The 15889-nt window shown below is 34.7% G+C and overlaps 1 protein-coding gene across 1 annotated transcript in view; it reads left to right on the plus strand.

Moving 5' to 3' along the window:
- LOC130647141 (A disintegrin and metalloproteinase with thrombospondin motifs 1-like) overlaps positions 1 to 15331 on the plus strand; it is a 31109-nt gene extending 15778 nt beyond the window's left edge. Inside the window, exons 12-33 of the mRNA XM_057452896.1 lie at positions 1022 to 1120; positions 1643 to 1791; positions 1911 to 1977; positions 2539 to 2617; positions 2929 to 3056; positions 3672 to 3795; positions 4391 to 4471; positions 4570 to 4730; positions 4811 to 4946; positions 5239 to 5365; positions 6030 to 6240; positions 6620 to 6821; positions 7412 to 7597; positions 9277 to 9459; positions 9827 to 10006; positions 10905 to 11084; positions 11804 to 11983; positions 12900 to 13022; positions 13098 to 13197; positions 14524 to 14732; positions 14865 to 14973; positions 15062 to 15331. Of these exons, the coding sequence (XP_057308879.1) occupies positions 1022 to 1120; positions 1643 to 1791; positions 1911 to 1977; positions 2539 to 2617; positions 2929 to 3056; positions 3672 to 3795; positions 4391 to 4471; positions 4570 to 4730; positions 4811 to 4946; positions 5239 to 5365; positions 6030 to 6240; positions 6620 to 6821; positions 7412 to 7597; positions 9277 to 9459; positions 9827 to 10006; positions 10905 to 11084; positions 11804 to 11983; positions 12900 to 13022; positions 13098 to 13197; positions 14524 to 14732; positions 14865 to 14973; positions 15062 to 15278 (3231 nt within the window). The 3' untranslated portion in view covers positions 15279 to 15331. The remainder of the gene's footprint in view (positions 1 to 1021; positions 1121 to 1642; positions 1792 to 1910; positions 1978 to 2538; positions 2618 to 2928; positions 3057 to 3671; positions 3796 to 4390; positions 4472 to 4569; positions 4731 to 4810; positions 4947 to 5238; positions 5366 to 6029; positions 6241 to 6619; positions 6822 to 7411; positions 7598 to 9276; positions 9460 to 9826; positions 10007 to 10904; positions 11085 to 11803; positions 11984 to 12899; positions 13023 to 13097; positions 13198 to 14523; positions 14733 to 14864; positions 14974 to 15061) is intronic.
- Positions 15332 to 15889: the final 558 nt, after the last annotated feature.

Below are 15889 nucleotides of genomic sequence, written 5' to 3' on the forward strand. Positions count from 1 at the left end.
TTGAAAATATATTTAGCAGTAAACATTAAAAGGGAAGGAAAGCATAGTTATAACTTTCAAAAAGATATTATTTTTTCGCTTTATTGACTTGGTTTAATTTTCCTTGCATTAGTCCGGTGTGTGTCAGTTTGGTTGTATGGCTTTATAACATAACCTCATTTTCTGTCGCTTTGTTTCTATAATAAATTTACTATATCCCAGGTATGTTTTGCAGTATTTTAAACTAAGTATGATGCTTTAAAGGAATAATAAATATGACAGTGGAAGCTTATTTGAGTCATGCCTTCCGCCAGCAGTTAGTTTACAGAGAAAACACAACATTCAGGAACTAAGTAGTATTTTTTTATTATTTTTTAGTTGAAATATGAAAATATAATTTTTGGGTTAACTTCTCCCTTAAACAACAAACCAACATTTAAAGTAATTTACAGTTCACGTTATGATTTCAGAGAAATCAATCTGCATGACCCCTTTTACATTTAATTACCCTAAGATACAAAAACCAAGATTCGTGCAAGCAGCTGTGCAAGCAGTTATGCGACATTTATGTAAGCAGCTGCTCAGATAATCAGCATTTCTGTAAGTAATCAGCAAGTGAGTTTCACCATTCACAATTTAAACAACTTACATTTTACATCAATATATTGAGTAAAGCTTATTATATATATCAAGAAAATGGTGTGACAGTAGTGCGTTCAGCTTGTGATTTTAAGGTTTCAGGCTTAAAGTCCCCCACCCTTCCAAATATAGTGTTGTCTGCCCATTTGAACCCATCTATTGGTCCCGATCCAGCTGTTGTCACAGACAGTATCTCTGGCGGTGAAGTAACATTTACAGTTGGAGGTGAGGAAGAGCCTTTAGGATAGAATCCCCAATGGCAATCATGCAAAAGCTGAGTGGGGTGACAACTAACTATGTTTCTTATTTCTAAAGGGTGTGACAGAATAAATCATGCCTACAAGTCATGTAGGTTACTGTAATATGAAAATAATGGAATTATAGTAAATGTACAAATTTATAGAATCGGTGCGACAAATTATTCTGTCAAGAAAAAGGATCAAGTGGATGCATTGCTTTGGCTTATCCACCTGCTCAGGGAACTTATTGTGGACCAAATAAGGTTTGTTAAACTTCCATGATCCTAGCTTCATCCCATTGTTGCCTGCTTTAAGTGCTAAAACTTTTGTAGTTTAGGCAAATTTTGTTTCCATAAAGTTTATTTTTTAAGAGATTATAAAAAGCCTTATTCGAAGAACTATATTCTCATAAATATTTCACATTTCATGTGTAAAATTCTTTGTTTTAATCGCCACCTTTCAGCTAAAAAAGGGTCATTTGAGTTTTAAATGATTTTATAACAAATATTTATTAAAAATTATAAACGGAGGTATTTTTTCTTGTCATGAAGTTATGCTTTGAATTTTTTTAAATTCAGTGCTAGCTCTTTACTTTTTTATTTTCTGTATGAATGAAGGTTGATCCCGGGTCAACTTTGAACATGTTCTCGATTGTTTTTGTTAGGACTTCTACTGTATGGTACATCCAAAAGTAGAAAAATGTATTACTTTTTCGCTCAAGGCTTAAAAAATAAATCTACTAGAAATTTTAAATTTTTAAGCCCTGTTGCACTTTTTGTGTTTAGTGGTGTATATATGGTGAGTGTGTTCCAGATGGTACAGCTGCTCCCACACCAGTGCATGGAAGTTGGGGAGAATGGGGAGATTACACTGTGTGTAACCAAGAATGTGGTTTGGGTGTTCAATGGAGGAATCGATCATGCAACAATCCTGCGTAAGTTGCTTTAACCAGAGCTTTAGAAATGTAGGAGATTCAAAATGTGTTGGCTGATCTTACTGTGTTACAACTTGTATTTTTGTCTTTATTAAAAACAAGGTTCTGTTGTTTTTCAGGCCTGCCAACGGTGGTGCTGATTGCGTTGGAGATGACAAAGGACATTATAAAACTTGCAACACTGAGGTAATGCATTTGTATCCATCAAACTGCATTTTGCTACCTTGCGTCTATTAAATTGTGATTGACAATTCCTACCAATCTCACGGCTTCGTGAAACAAGGCTCTTTGCTCACGATGTTTCGTACTGCATAAATTAAAGCGCAAAATAAGCAAAGGAGAGGAAATGTTCTCAAGGTGCAAGTTTACTATCGGCACCATATATTTGAGATTAATTATGTCAAAATCGTTGCGATGAAATAGTTTGATCATCAGTGGCAAAGCGAAATATTGTTATACTTGTCTAAAATTAAATATTAGAGGAGATGCACGCTATTAGATGACCACCACGTCACCGTGCATGCAATTCACGAAAGTCGGAAGGATGAACGCTTCGACATTGATTACAGTTTTTTTTTTTGAACTTGTGACTAAAAAGTTTTAAAGATAAGTGGCCAACAAAAAATAAATATTAATGAATTATTGAAAATGTTTGCGCTTTGAAAATACATTTTTTTTGTCCACCTTGTAATATCTAGTGCACATTTCCTGTTTTGCAAATCCATTTTGTAAGAAATATTTTTTTAGCCTTGTCCAGCTGATACACCAACATTCCGATTGAGTCAATGCCAAGCAATGCAGAAAGACTATACCGATTTCTTTGACGGTAAAACAAAATGATTACTGTTTTATTTTAATAATTGAAAATATAATCTGTGTAGTGGAATATAAAAAAGTTGTCTTTGAGACAACTCTAAGGATATTATTTCATACATTGTATTTTAAAAGTCACGAGTTCTTTACGCTTTCCTATGTCCGCTGTATTCTGTATAAACATTCAAACATGCATTATTTTGTTATTGAAACCTTTGGTTATTTGTCTCTGCGAAAGGTAAAAAAATTTCACGAAGTAAGAATAATGTAATTAAAATTTTATTTGTGGTGAGGCTGTTCACATTGGAACCAATTATCTCTCAGGTAATCAACCATGCCAGTTGGTGTGTGGATCTGCAACCGCTGCTTATTATTTCGGCCCAGTGAAAGATGGAACGAAATGTGTACCAGGAAGTCGATCAAACGATATCTGCATAAAGGGTGAATGCCAGGTGAGGAGATGTCCAATATTTGCATGATAGCAACCTTGTGGCTGACTACACTATATCTATTCTTTCCAAACAAAACAGCTGTTTTATAGTACAACAAAAATGTTTAAGGATTTAGTAATAAATCATTTAACCACTCGAAGGCAGTTTTACTTCATGGGAACAGTTTTTGTCTTGAAAACATGTTTTCAGCTGAAGGTGCTGTCTGTCTTTGTTTTGTCGTTGGTTTCGGTTTCAAATGATATGTGTTTTGCACATTTGTTAGGAAATTGTGGAAATGGGGAAAAAAATATTGAGGGAGGCGAAAATAAAATATGAATTTTTTAGAAAGATAAATCCTTCAAAAATTATTGTTTAGTTTTAACATCTATCTCTATGCGAATATACTGGTTCAAAGAGATAAAGATATTTCAGTTTTAAGGGTCTTAAAAGATGTTTCAGAAATCCAAAGCTTTTCGAATGCTGCAAATTTATGCCAGCTAAACAACTGCTTTTAGCGAGACAATAATCCACACTCTTACTGGCATGAAGTTTGTTCTCTAATCACATATTTGGAAAAATTAGGTGTTACTATGTCAGTAGTACTGGCTCGTCTGACGTAAACATCTTTTGTTGCAGCCCGTTGGATGTGATCTGGTATTGAATTCTGGCAACGAATATGATCGATGTAAAGTTTGTAAGGGAGACGGTTCAACATGCCAGTTATACACTGGCTCTGACATGAATGAATATGCTACACAAGGTATGGTTTTGCTTGCATATCATGTTTTTCATAAAAAAAAAGATTTTGAGTTCTTCTTAGATGTTTCTTAACTTCAAGGGAGATTATCCTAAAATTTATGAAGTGTGTTTTATACCTTTTAAATGATTTTCAGATTGATCAATATACTTTTTCAACTTTCTTTTTCAAGTTAGCAATTGAATGTATTTACCTATAATATCAATCACATGTTAAGAAAGATTGAATTTGTTATTGAAAAAGGATGTAACAGAGATCAGAATTTCCTGCTGTTAGAAGTTTTGATAAAAAATATTTAAAAACTATACCCTAATAACCGCTACTTTAAATTTCATTTACGATATATATATATTTTTTCATCTTATTTCGTATTTGTTTTGTATGTTACAGTAATCTATTTGTCATAAAGAAACGCAAAAAAATCTTCGGTTACCTAGTTTCAATTAAATTCTAAAGTAGTTATTTTAACTTGCTTCACTTTGAATTTACCTTGACATGAAACCTTTAAAATTGATCTTCAGCTCTGGAAAGCTACACTTACTTTCTGATGCAAAACTAAAGTAGTAATGAAATATAGCTACCCTGTGCATGATTTTAGGACAATATCACATCACAGATATTCCATCTCAATCTTTGGATATCTCAGTAAAAGAAGTTGGAGGAACTTTTAATTTTCTTGGTAAGTTATTTGGTCTGTTCTATGTTCAAGTTTCACTATTTTTCATCTTGTGAATTACATATGTTACAAAGATTGTCATCGTCTATTGTTAAATTTAGGATTCAAAGTTGGCAATGCATCAAATCTTGCGATCGGTTTGCCCAGTTATTCGTCCACCTATGATTTGGACGGAACAAAGATTTATTACGACATGGAAGGCTGGTATTATCCTGATGAAATTAGAACTGTTGATAGAATTCCTAAGCCAATCAGAGTATACGTGAGTGAAACGTTTTTCTTTCTCATTTAAAAAACACAAACAACTGTTGTTATATAAAGTCTTTTAATTCTACCCCACAGCTGGTAAATTTTTATCAAGTCAAATCAGAAGGTGTATCCTGGAAATATTATGGTCCTGTCACGACAGACTCTGCTCCTCCAACGTACATGTGGCAGCCAACACAGTGGAGAAGTTGCACAAAGTCTTGTGCACGTGGTATGTTGTTTATACTTTCTTTTATAAAATTGTTGACGTTTGGAGTTGAATTTTCACAAGCGAACAAAAAATCATGGCATATATAAAATATAAAAAAAAGGTAAACACTCTTTCGGGTATTAATAACAAAACAGTTATTTTGAATTCTTTCCAGTAATAAGTTTTTCCAAGAATAAACACTAAGGACTGTTTCTAGATTTTGGCAAATGATTTCTTGGATACCCCAATTTGTTAAAATACGCACGAGGTACACTTTTGAAAATTGCTAACCCCAATTTGTTACTCTCTACAGGTTTGCAAACTCGCCAACTTATCTGTGTTCGTACCGATGACAACAGTACAGTTAGTAGCGCGCTTTGTAATCATCTCGAAAAGACGAATACAGTGCAACCTTGCAACTTACAAGATTGTCCTCCTCAGTAAGTTCTTTGTGCTGCATATAAATGAATGAATGAATGAATGAATGAATGAATTTGCTATTATGCTCTGAATTTTTTTTATTTACGTTACTAATACAACAAACAACAAACAATCAGTATGAAAAAATCTGATTATTTGATTGGTTTATATTTTATTTTAACTGGGCTTTGTGGAGCCATACTAACCCGTTTGAGAAGTCATTTTTTAAATAGTACAATAAAAATGTAAACAAATATAAAAAAATATTTGTTTGCCACAAAGAAAATATAAAAGCCGCTCCCCTAAAACCACCTTTTCGTGCCAATTCATAAAAATCGTTTCGTAAAAAAATAATTTTGGATTTTAATTTAATCTTAAGAAGCTCTTCTATATTTTATTTAAAAGTGCATAACTTTAAAACTTGCCGCCGTTGACTTTACCTACGACGGAATTGATGATGGCAAAGACGGAATGCCGTCGTGAATTCAGAGCACTGCTTTCGCATAAAAGTAAATGTTTAAAATTTAGTTCACTGCATTTCAGGCTTTTTAAAAATAATCAATACTTGTGGTTTTTTAAGATAAAAAATACTAATGATTTTAGCTTCACCAAGCATAATTTACTTCTTGATAAAGTCGAAAAAATATACCCTCCCTCTTTAAAACGTGTTTATTTTTCCTATAGTTGGCACTTGACAGAATGGACTAAATGTTCAAAATCATGCGGCAATGGCTCTCACACTAGACAGTTGTATTGTGCTCAACTCAGTGCAACGGACGGACAAAAAGCTGTGGCAGATACTGAATGTAGTGGAGAGAAGCCAGTTCTACCTACATTTGAGAGATGTAATGAAATCATGTGCCCTGCTGAGTGGTCCACTACTACTTGGAGTGAAGTAAGTGAAAATGTGTTGACATTCCTCAAGTAGAAATCCTTTATCGTGAACATCTGATAGATGGCACGGACTCCTAAAGAAACTCTAACAGCGCAAATTTTCAAATTGGACACTACGTAAAACATTTTGTGTGATCATTTCGACATTGATATTATTAGTGGACGTTTTTTTATTACTAATTTCTGAATTATTTCTACATCAGTTGTATGTTTATTTGGAAGGGGAGTTGTATATGAATACCGCTGTTTGTGGACTCGTGAAGGAATAATAATATGTCCAAAGGAGACATCTCTTTAAAGCATACAAAATTATCTGCGGATAATAGGGAAATTCACCAGTACAGCGATAAAAAATTGAGGGAAACATTTTGTTTTTCCAGTGTTCAGTCTCCTGCGGTGGTGGTACAAGAAGTCGAACGTACACATGCAAACGTATAAATGGTGACGGAAATGTAGTTACTGTGTCCAATCTTGAATGCTCATATGCTACCACGCCCTCCACCACAGAGACGTGCAATGCTGATATTTTGTGTCCTGTATGGAAAGTTGTTTACTCTGAATGCTCTGTAACCTGTGGAGGAGGTATGCTCTAAGTAATAGTAATGTTTGTGTTCAAAATGACTGCGTACAGCGTAATTCTGTGATACCCCTCCTGCAAAAAAATTTGTTATAATGACGGGAAAACCTGTGGGTTTATTATTCATGAGTTTACAACTAGTCTTATATATTATTATAGATAACGTATATTCATGTAATTAATCCTGAGGCCTGTTTTTATATTTTCGATGTGATGTAAAACAATAATAGCGACACATTGAAAGCGAAACATTAGGAAGTCTTAATCGAAACTGGTCGTTAGCCCGTGGAACAATGTACAAGGATGGCATGTCGTACACATCCAGCCTCGTTTTTTCATGCATCTGTAGCACAAAGTGGCGATGTGCTAGTCATTTTGTACAACATGATTACTATAAAAGATAAAAAAAGTGTTGTAATTTATGTGTGCGCGCAAATGCTACCAAATTTTTATGAAAAATGAACGTTGTAATAAGACTTAATCGTAGCAATGAAAGTTGTTGTTTTCGTTTGCTTAACAATTAACTAAGCAAGTCAAATGGGAACTCGACACAACTTCTCAATGCATGAAATTTAATGAATTTTGATTTTTACAGGCACCAAAACTCCTTCCGTCGTCTGTGGCCTGGACACAAAAGACGAAAAATTAGACGATTCGAAGTGTGATGCAACTAAGAAGATTGATATATCAACGTTAGAGAAGAGAATTTGTGGAACAGAATCATGTTCTGAGTATCACTACGTCACAAAGGAAAGCACGTGCAGTGTCACGTGTGGTGCTGGTATGTTTATGTTTATATGAGCTGGAAACTAAAATTAGAATTTTTGAAAATCAGCTCAATGGAACAAGAATCGATTTGAAAGAGATTGGACAGACATATAAACCTGGAATTTAAAATCTTAGGATAAAGCGGATAGGTCAAAATAAGTCTTTGATTAAGTTGAATTGTTTTGAAGTGATCAGTTTTTATTTATCTACAATTGAGTGATACCTGAGGAAAAAAATTCTCGCAGGAAGAAAATTTCGTAAGTTATCCTCGAATTTGCAAAATAAATTCTCGCAAAAGATTTAATTTCTGGCAATTCGCAAAATTAAATACTCACGAAAAATTTAAATTTTACAAATTCGCGAAACTAAACTCTTGCAAAAATCTTTTTTTTCTATTCGCGAAATTAAATCCTCGCGTAAATTTCTTTCCCTAAGGTAATGTTATCTCTACCTTATCTCTACCTGTGTTAAAACCTTTTCGCAAAAACGTTTTTGAAACGGAATTTCTCTTTGAGAGAATTAATATTGGCGAAATTATCAATTTCTGATGTTTAACGAGAATTAAATTTAAAATAGTGGGATTTAATGAAGTTTTTTGTCTTTTTGTAAAATTTTCAAAAAGAATTACGTGGCACTCATGTCATAGATTTAAAGAGAGCTTTGAACTCCAACTGCAGCGGTAATTGAAGTTAACAGTTTTTTAAATCTATTATATAAGTGATTCGTACTTCGGAGGAAAGAAATGAGTGTAAATAGTTTTACAAAAAAGAAAAAAAATCAAATATCTCAAATTTAAAAAATTGCGAGTTTTTTAATAAATTTCATCGAGACCAAGTTTTGCGAATTCAACAAAAAACTACATTTTTCACCTCGTACGTTTCTTCCGGGCTAAACATTTCTACATTCACTTCTATCTTTAACTATACCTTATTCCATGAAATTAACGAGTCATGAAATTAACAATTAAATTAACGGTCATGAAATTAACGCGGTTCAATGAAACTATTTTGAAAAAGGTATTTAATTAACGCGGTTGAGCAAGGTTGCTTTCAAAAATGCATTTAATTAACGCGAATTTCAGAATATGCGATATCACTCGAAGCAAAAATTACGGCAACAGTCGAATACAAGGTAGTGAAGCGGTCTCCTCTATTACAAGGCGGTTTGGAAATCGAAATAAAAGTTCTGTTGTTTGGAAAGACAATGTTAAAAATTTGCTTTCAGTTATTTTAAAAATATTACCACTTATCTGTTCAATCATGTCATGAACAAGCGAGTTTGTTCTAGGCTACGTTTCGACAGCTACAACTATCGACGTCGACGACAGCTGTAGCTGTCATCAACCTAGCCTAGAATAAACTCGCTTGTTCATGACATGGTCATATCTATATTATTCAATGCTTTCAGTTAATTTTCCGCTTGGATCAGAGAATGAAGAAGAAAAAACAGCTATTTAGAAAAGATCGCTAAAAAAGAGAACACCGTTGAGCTAGCGCCCGATATAAAAGGCAACAAATTAACAGTATTTTAATTAACAGTCATTAAATTAACAATAAATTTAATTAACGGTCATTAAATTAACACTACATTTAATTAACGGTCATTAAATTAACGCAAAATTTGAAAGACTGCGTTAATTTCATGACTCGTTAATTTCATGGAATAAGGTAAACTAATATTTTTAAACCCTAGGATTAATGACTGTAACAGTGGAATGTCAAAATAAACGTGATGCAACAGTCGTCGATGATTCATTCTGTGCACACTCAGTAAAACCTACACCGTCTGCTACCAAGGAATGCAGTGCTGGAGTTTGTCCTGTTAAGCATGTGTGGAAGACCAAGTATTCTGAATGCTCGAAATCATGTGGTGGTGGTAAGTGTCTTGTAGATATGTGTCAGTTGATTATTACAAAGCTGCCAAGGAGGGCGTGGGAGGGGGGTGTGGTCGTAATAAAAGGAGGAAAGGTAATTTAGTGTGCCAAAACCATTAGTTTGGAAAATGTAATCCTTGGGAATAGTATTATAACATATAGTATCTACAACCAAAAAAAACAGTAAAATATGTTTTAATTCAATAGGGGCTTGTTCTACCCTGACTTCTTAAAATTCTGATCTTCAATCTTTAACTTTCCAACAGTCTCTGCACATTAAAAAACTGAAAATTAACAAATAGAGAGAGAGTCCAAAAAAATTCAAGGTCTTCTATATTACTAATTAAATTTTTGTCTGTACCCATTTAGGAACGAAATCTCTTATTGTCTACTGCGTTAAAGAAGATACCACGACTGCTGTAGATGATCTGTTGTGTGACGCTGCCACCAAACCAGCACCTGCCACAGAACCGTGCGCCGAAACAGCTTGTCCCATCGTATACAAGTGGACTGTTACGTACGGGGAGTGTTCAGTTACATGTTCGACAGGTTAGTAGAGAAAACTGGCGAAAATATTTTTCAATCTCCATAAACATTTTTTAAATGGTGAAAATTGTTATCATTTTTCTTTTGGATTTGCAGTCTCAGGAATTTTGTTGTTACGCCATTTTACGATATTTCACAACATGTTACGACATGCTACTACGATACAATAACTTATTTTAGTTCGTTGCTTTTTTATCCAATCGCAAGAGTCATTATTTTATTGTATCGTCAGAAAACATTTTTACTGCGTTCAGTGGCTATTTTTTTTTTATAAAAATCATGGCAACTCTTTAAAACCATGCCATTTTCATCAGAACTTTTTTTACAACCTGGTAATTTTAATAGTTAGGACTGCATTCCATTCAAACGTTTATAGTCACAGCTTTCTGCGTTCGATATTCGCAATCTCGATTACATTAAAGATGGCAGTGTTTTCTGGCTTGAAATTGGTTGTTAAAAAACTTGATTTGTCTTAACTTTCAAGACTTTTAAAATATCGCCAGTAAAAAAAATATTTTGTGCATGCACAGAAACAAAAAGTTGGGAGTTGCGTCCAAATTTGGATAAATTCTGAAGACAGTCAGTGGGGTTTGAAATTAGCTACATTAAATATTGTTGAAAGAGTTGTCCGTCTGCAAACGCAGGGAAAATTATTTAAGGCTTAAGTGGCATAAGAAACGCTGCTGCCAAGTACGCCTTTTGGAAAGCAGCTGTTGATATTCACGTGTCGCGAAGTTGTCTGAAACTGCAATTTAAATCAGTGTATCTAGAAACTATATCAGCCTCAGGGAACCTTGAATGCAATGTTGAACTTTCAACATTGGGAATTTGATAGAATATTCTCCTATATTTACCAACGTTGTTCTATATAATATATCATTGACAACTCTTTGCTCCACAGGAAAGCAAACCGCGGGAGCTGTCTGTATTCGCGAGAACGACGCAGCAACAGTTGAAGACCCCTTGTGTGTAAATTTGACCAAACCTGTGTTGGTGGATAAAGTATGCGACATGGGTGACTGTCCACCCACTTATGCATGGAAACATGTCTTCTCCGAATGCAGTGTGAGCTGTGGGACTGGTAAGATATAGTGTTTTGAAAATATAAGTTGTAAATATTTCTTTGTGAAGGTTTAAGGTATGGTGAAGGGTGCTGTTGTTAATCTAATCTATCAGATTTGCATGAACGATATCCCGACCTTTTGATTTTGATAAACTACACTTTTTATGAACATTCTTTAATTTTGAAAATCGTAAAAAATATTGCTAACATTTTAAATAATTGCTAAACAATTGAGAGGTATAAATGGTCGAAAATTAAACGATTTGTTTGGCAAATTATTGATGAAATAACGAAAAATTTTCCATGATGCGAATTACAAATTTGACGTTAAACAGTCATTGAAAGGACAAAGTAGATGGAAGCAACACCTATACAAATACGTAAACTCAAAACTTTAAAAGTATATCTTAAATAGTCAATGTTTAAGGCGAAGTGCAAAGTAGACAGTGTCTATTTTTACCATTGACGATACGATGAAATGTGGGAAAGATTTTCCACAACTATATGCTTAAGATTGTAGATTCTGGTGTGTGTTGTATCTGCTGTTCTTTCATCTTGGTTAGGTGTTGTCACCAGTAATACATGAAAATAAACTTGTTTAGCTACATGAAATAAAAAATGGCGAAAGTTTTTTGATTTTTTTACAGATCTATAGCGCAACAGCAGACCTGTACCAAACTATTCACCTCGATTTTATTGGTTCTCTTATTTTTTAACCTTTTTGCCTGTTTTGTTAGGTAAGCAGACATCGTCAGTGGTGTGTGTTCGAGACACAGATGAGGCAGAGATGAGCAATGACATGTGTGATGCGTCCACAAAACCTGTTGCAGTTACTAAGGCCTGCTCGCTTGAACCGTGTCCGCAGAAACACGATTGGAGAGCTACACACGGTGAATGTGTTGCTTCTTGTGGACCAGGTAATCCTGTTTAAGATATGTTTTGTAAGGTTTCTGTGTAAACTGATCAAATTGTTGTTGGACGGGCTATCAATTAAACCACGTTGTCAATCGTAAGAAGGGTGTTTACTGCTATAAGACGTAGGTCTTAACTTTAAGAATTACCTTGAATTATCTTCTTTAATTACCAAAAGCATCTTAAATAGTCACTTCTCGAGTTTTATGGTTTTTAAAACTTTTGATTTACGTTGTTTTTTTTCTTATCTTTATATTAAGTAAGAAGTATGAATTTGCGACGTGTGAATTTTTAACTCGTCTGAGCTCCAAGCAGTCTTTTGTGATTGTTACAGTCAGATGCTTCTTAATTTTTTACTTTATTGACAATGGGAAATAAGGTGTGCCATGCATGTTTTAGCTCACACATGTTACCGTGCTGGCGCGGTTTACCGAGATCTCACATTTATCAATAAACTCTCCCAAAACACAAGATGCTATCACATAAAAAACGAGCTGGTTCGGCCAACTGGGATCTCGCAAGATCCCGGCAATGCAGGCTGAATTTTCTAGTTATTTGGAGGATAATTTACATCTTTTCTGTACATTATTATTAAGTTATGAAAAAAATTTTACCAACAAATTTATTTTTATTTTGATTGAAAATAATAATTTACACATTAAGAACAATAAATAAATATATAAAAGATTTTCATGTAACTATTTTTTTAGCCCGGCCTGAGAAAACTTCATGTGATAGTAAGATTAGTCATAGATGGACGAAGATTTTTGTTGTGATACATATTTTGAACGACAAAAGTGATTTTCGCAGCAGTGCGCATGAGCAGGCGAATACGATGTAGTTGCATTAGACTGGCACGAGGTTGCGATAAAGACGTGTAGAATTTTCAAGAAGATTACTCTCTATATGATATACTTGTAGGTTCCAGACTGAAGACATTAGAGTGTATTGAAATCAAATCTGGATTTGTTGTCGAGTCGTCTTTATGTCATGGGCTCGCTATCCCGGACGATGAAGCTTGTGAAGTAAAGGCATGTGAACCAGGTAAGCGAGTTTGACTTTATCTTTTAATTAGTAAGTACAGCTTCATAGTTCTCTTTTTTCTGCATTCTCTACCAGTTTTCGAGACGACTTCTATGCCGCCATCTTATGCAGTCGGTTGCTATAGTGACATTCCTTCTCCGAGAAGACTGCCAATATTCATTAATGCTTTTGAAATGTAAGTTTCTCTTCTCGATTTAATTTTGTATTTAATTCATGTATCTTCTCCCAAAGATCCTGAGATAACTCAATGAATTTGTATTACTGGCTCCGTTGCAGTAAAACCTCAGTGCGAAAAGATAAAAAGTTGTTCCTATCACCCTTTTCAGTAGGGGGCTTTCGGAACTCGACGACTGTGTGGCCAAATTGATCGGGAATTTCTAATCGATTAGGAAATAATTGACCAGCGTCTTTTTTTTTATGTGGGACGGCTTACAAGTCGCACAGCCCGTTTTCCATAGTGGTAAAGCTGATGTACTCAATCGATCAGGTCCAAATATAAATGTAAAGAGCGCGAAACTTAAATAATACTGAAAGATTGAAAAAAGAAACAACTTTTTTCACAAAAATTGAAAAAAATGTGGACGCCTTTTTCATTATCTTTCATGTTTGTTTCTGAAAGAAAGAGATATTTTTCATCATCCATTATGTCCAACTCCAGCTCATGCCAAATTTTCCATCTTGTTTTGATTATGTGGCATTTAATTGTGATAAATCATTTTTTAAAAACAAACCGAGGGAAGACTGCGAATACTGATAACCATGGAAACAAAACTTACAGTCCTTTCTTTGCTCGATTGCGAAACTTCCTTAGTGCTATTATTTTACTCCTCATAGCAAATTTTCTTAAAAAGAAACAGTTCTAATTTTAAACTAAAACTAAATTTAATTTTTTTACATGGTTAGCATATTCCGCCCTGTTCTCAACTTACATGGTTAGCATATTCCGCCCTGTTCTCAACTTACATGGTTAGCATATTCCGCCCTGTTCTCAACTTACATGGTTAGCATATTCCGCCCTGTTCTCAACTTTGACAAACTTAATCATTTAACGCGAAAAAATGGTAAGCGAAAGAAGCTAAAATGAGTTTTTATCTTGTTAACATATACCAAAAACTTGAATATCCCAAAAATATTGATTTCGAAAATATTTGTCCCCTAAACAAAAAAACAAAAATGCTCATCTAAATTGCTTATAGCATTCGGCAAAACAATCAAAACATTCCATTTAAAATGGGAAATGTATGTATAAAAAACAGAACAGTCGCACGACGCGAAAAGAAAACGTTTCCAAAGCAACATGCATCGTGCGAACTGTAGCTACATGGATTCCCACCCATTTGACATGGTCATGTGACAAAAAAATGTTGCACATTAAATGTTGTACGACAAACGTCTCCAATGCTTTGTCAGATTGTCATTGCTTTGTCGGATTGTCGTACGACAATCGTACGCCAAAGAAACTTGAAGCCAGTCTCAAGCGTATATTCTTTTTTATATCCAGTTCGGAGCCTGCTGCTTTAATCAAGAAATGCGCTGAAGAGGCTCATGCTAGAGGATACGAATACTTCTCTACCCAATTTACGACCGAATGCTGGGCTGGTGATTCATCTGCGGCTAACACTTTCTACTTGAATGGTATTGCAGACAACTGCGTCCACGGAGTGGGAAGGGAAGCATCTAATTTTGTGTACAGAATTGGTGCACCAAGCGGTATGTTGTAGCCTTTTGTGTTCACAAGCACTCCCTCGACCATATGTTGCAGAGCTTTTTAAATAGCAATAACAATTGTGTGGTATTGTTTCTATATTTCATTCAAATATAGGACACATTTTATGTTTATAGTTGTAAAGTCTGTCCTTCCGCTTGTTAAATTGGGTTGTTATACGGATGATTTGGAAACATCGCGCCCTCTACCGGAAGGCATTGATAACTTCCGCTCGTTGGTCGATTGGTAGGTTTTTGCTATTTATTAACTAATTCTGTTTGTGTTTTAAGCTTATGACTTTTTGTCTCATTAAAGTTCTTGCACGTTTTCATAGGTCTAAGTCCGACCTAAACTCGGCGGCGATCATTTCTCGTTGCGCTGTCGCCACGTCCCGTCGGAATTGGAAAGTGTTCGGCGTACAATATTTCGGTGAATGTTGGAGCGGTGAAACTGCTGAGGAAACTTTTAGTCGAGGGGGCAGGTCCTCAGAATGTACAAATGGAATTGGAACATACAACGAGTACTCCGTTTATCAATTCTATGAAGATTAATTTATGCTTATGTAATTACTTTACTTGAGAAGAAAAATATTTCTTGTCATAAACGTGTTTTTTGTTTGTATTTTTGTTAGTTGGTTTTTATTTTTAGGGGGAGGGGGTTGCCGTGCCCTCCCCTCTCACGGTAAGATTCACTTTTTTTATTGCTTATTCGGGCAAACTCTAAGTATTTTGCTATCAGTTAGATGGGGTATAATAAAAATTGCAATATTTTATTAATGCTACCATGGGCTAAAGGAAATCTTCCAAAAAGAAACATTCTCTGGATATCCAAGATAAAACTTGAATTTAGTTTAATAGGATATTTAAGAACGAATCACTGCATAAATTTACCTATCCTGTGAAACCTCTTTTCAAGGTTTTTTGTTTTGTTGGTAGGAAGTTCTTGGGACCAGGGTAACGTTGAGCATGCAAAAACTGGATGTCCCATCTCAGAAATTGCACAACTTTAGAATTAACTTCGTCCATACCAACTGACGCATGTGTTCGACAGTAGTTTTTTGTGTGTGATTGTTTTCGAATGTTTCGTTGTGTCTTTGTATCATACGTTTGGTTGTTTGCTTCTGTTAGTGCGGCTACCCAGGCGCTAATACGAAGGTAACAAG

This window comes from Hydractinia symbiolongicarpus, chromosome 6, assembly GCF_029227915.1.
Source record: "Hydractinia symbiolongicarpus strain clone_291-10 chromosome 6, HSymV2.1, whole genome shotgun sequence".
Taxonomy (NCBI): domain Eukaryota; kingdom Metazoa; phylum Cnidaria; class Hydrozoa; order Anthoathecata; family Hydractiniidae; genus Hydractinia; species Hydractinia symbiolongicarpus.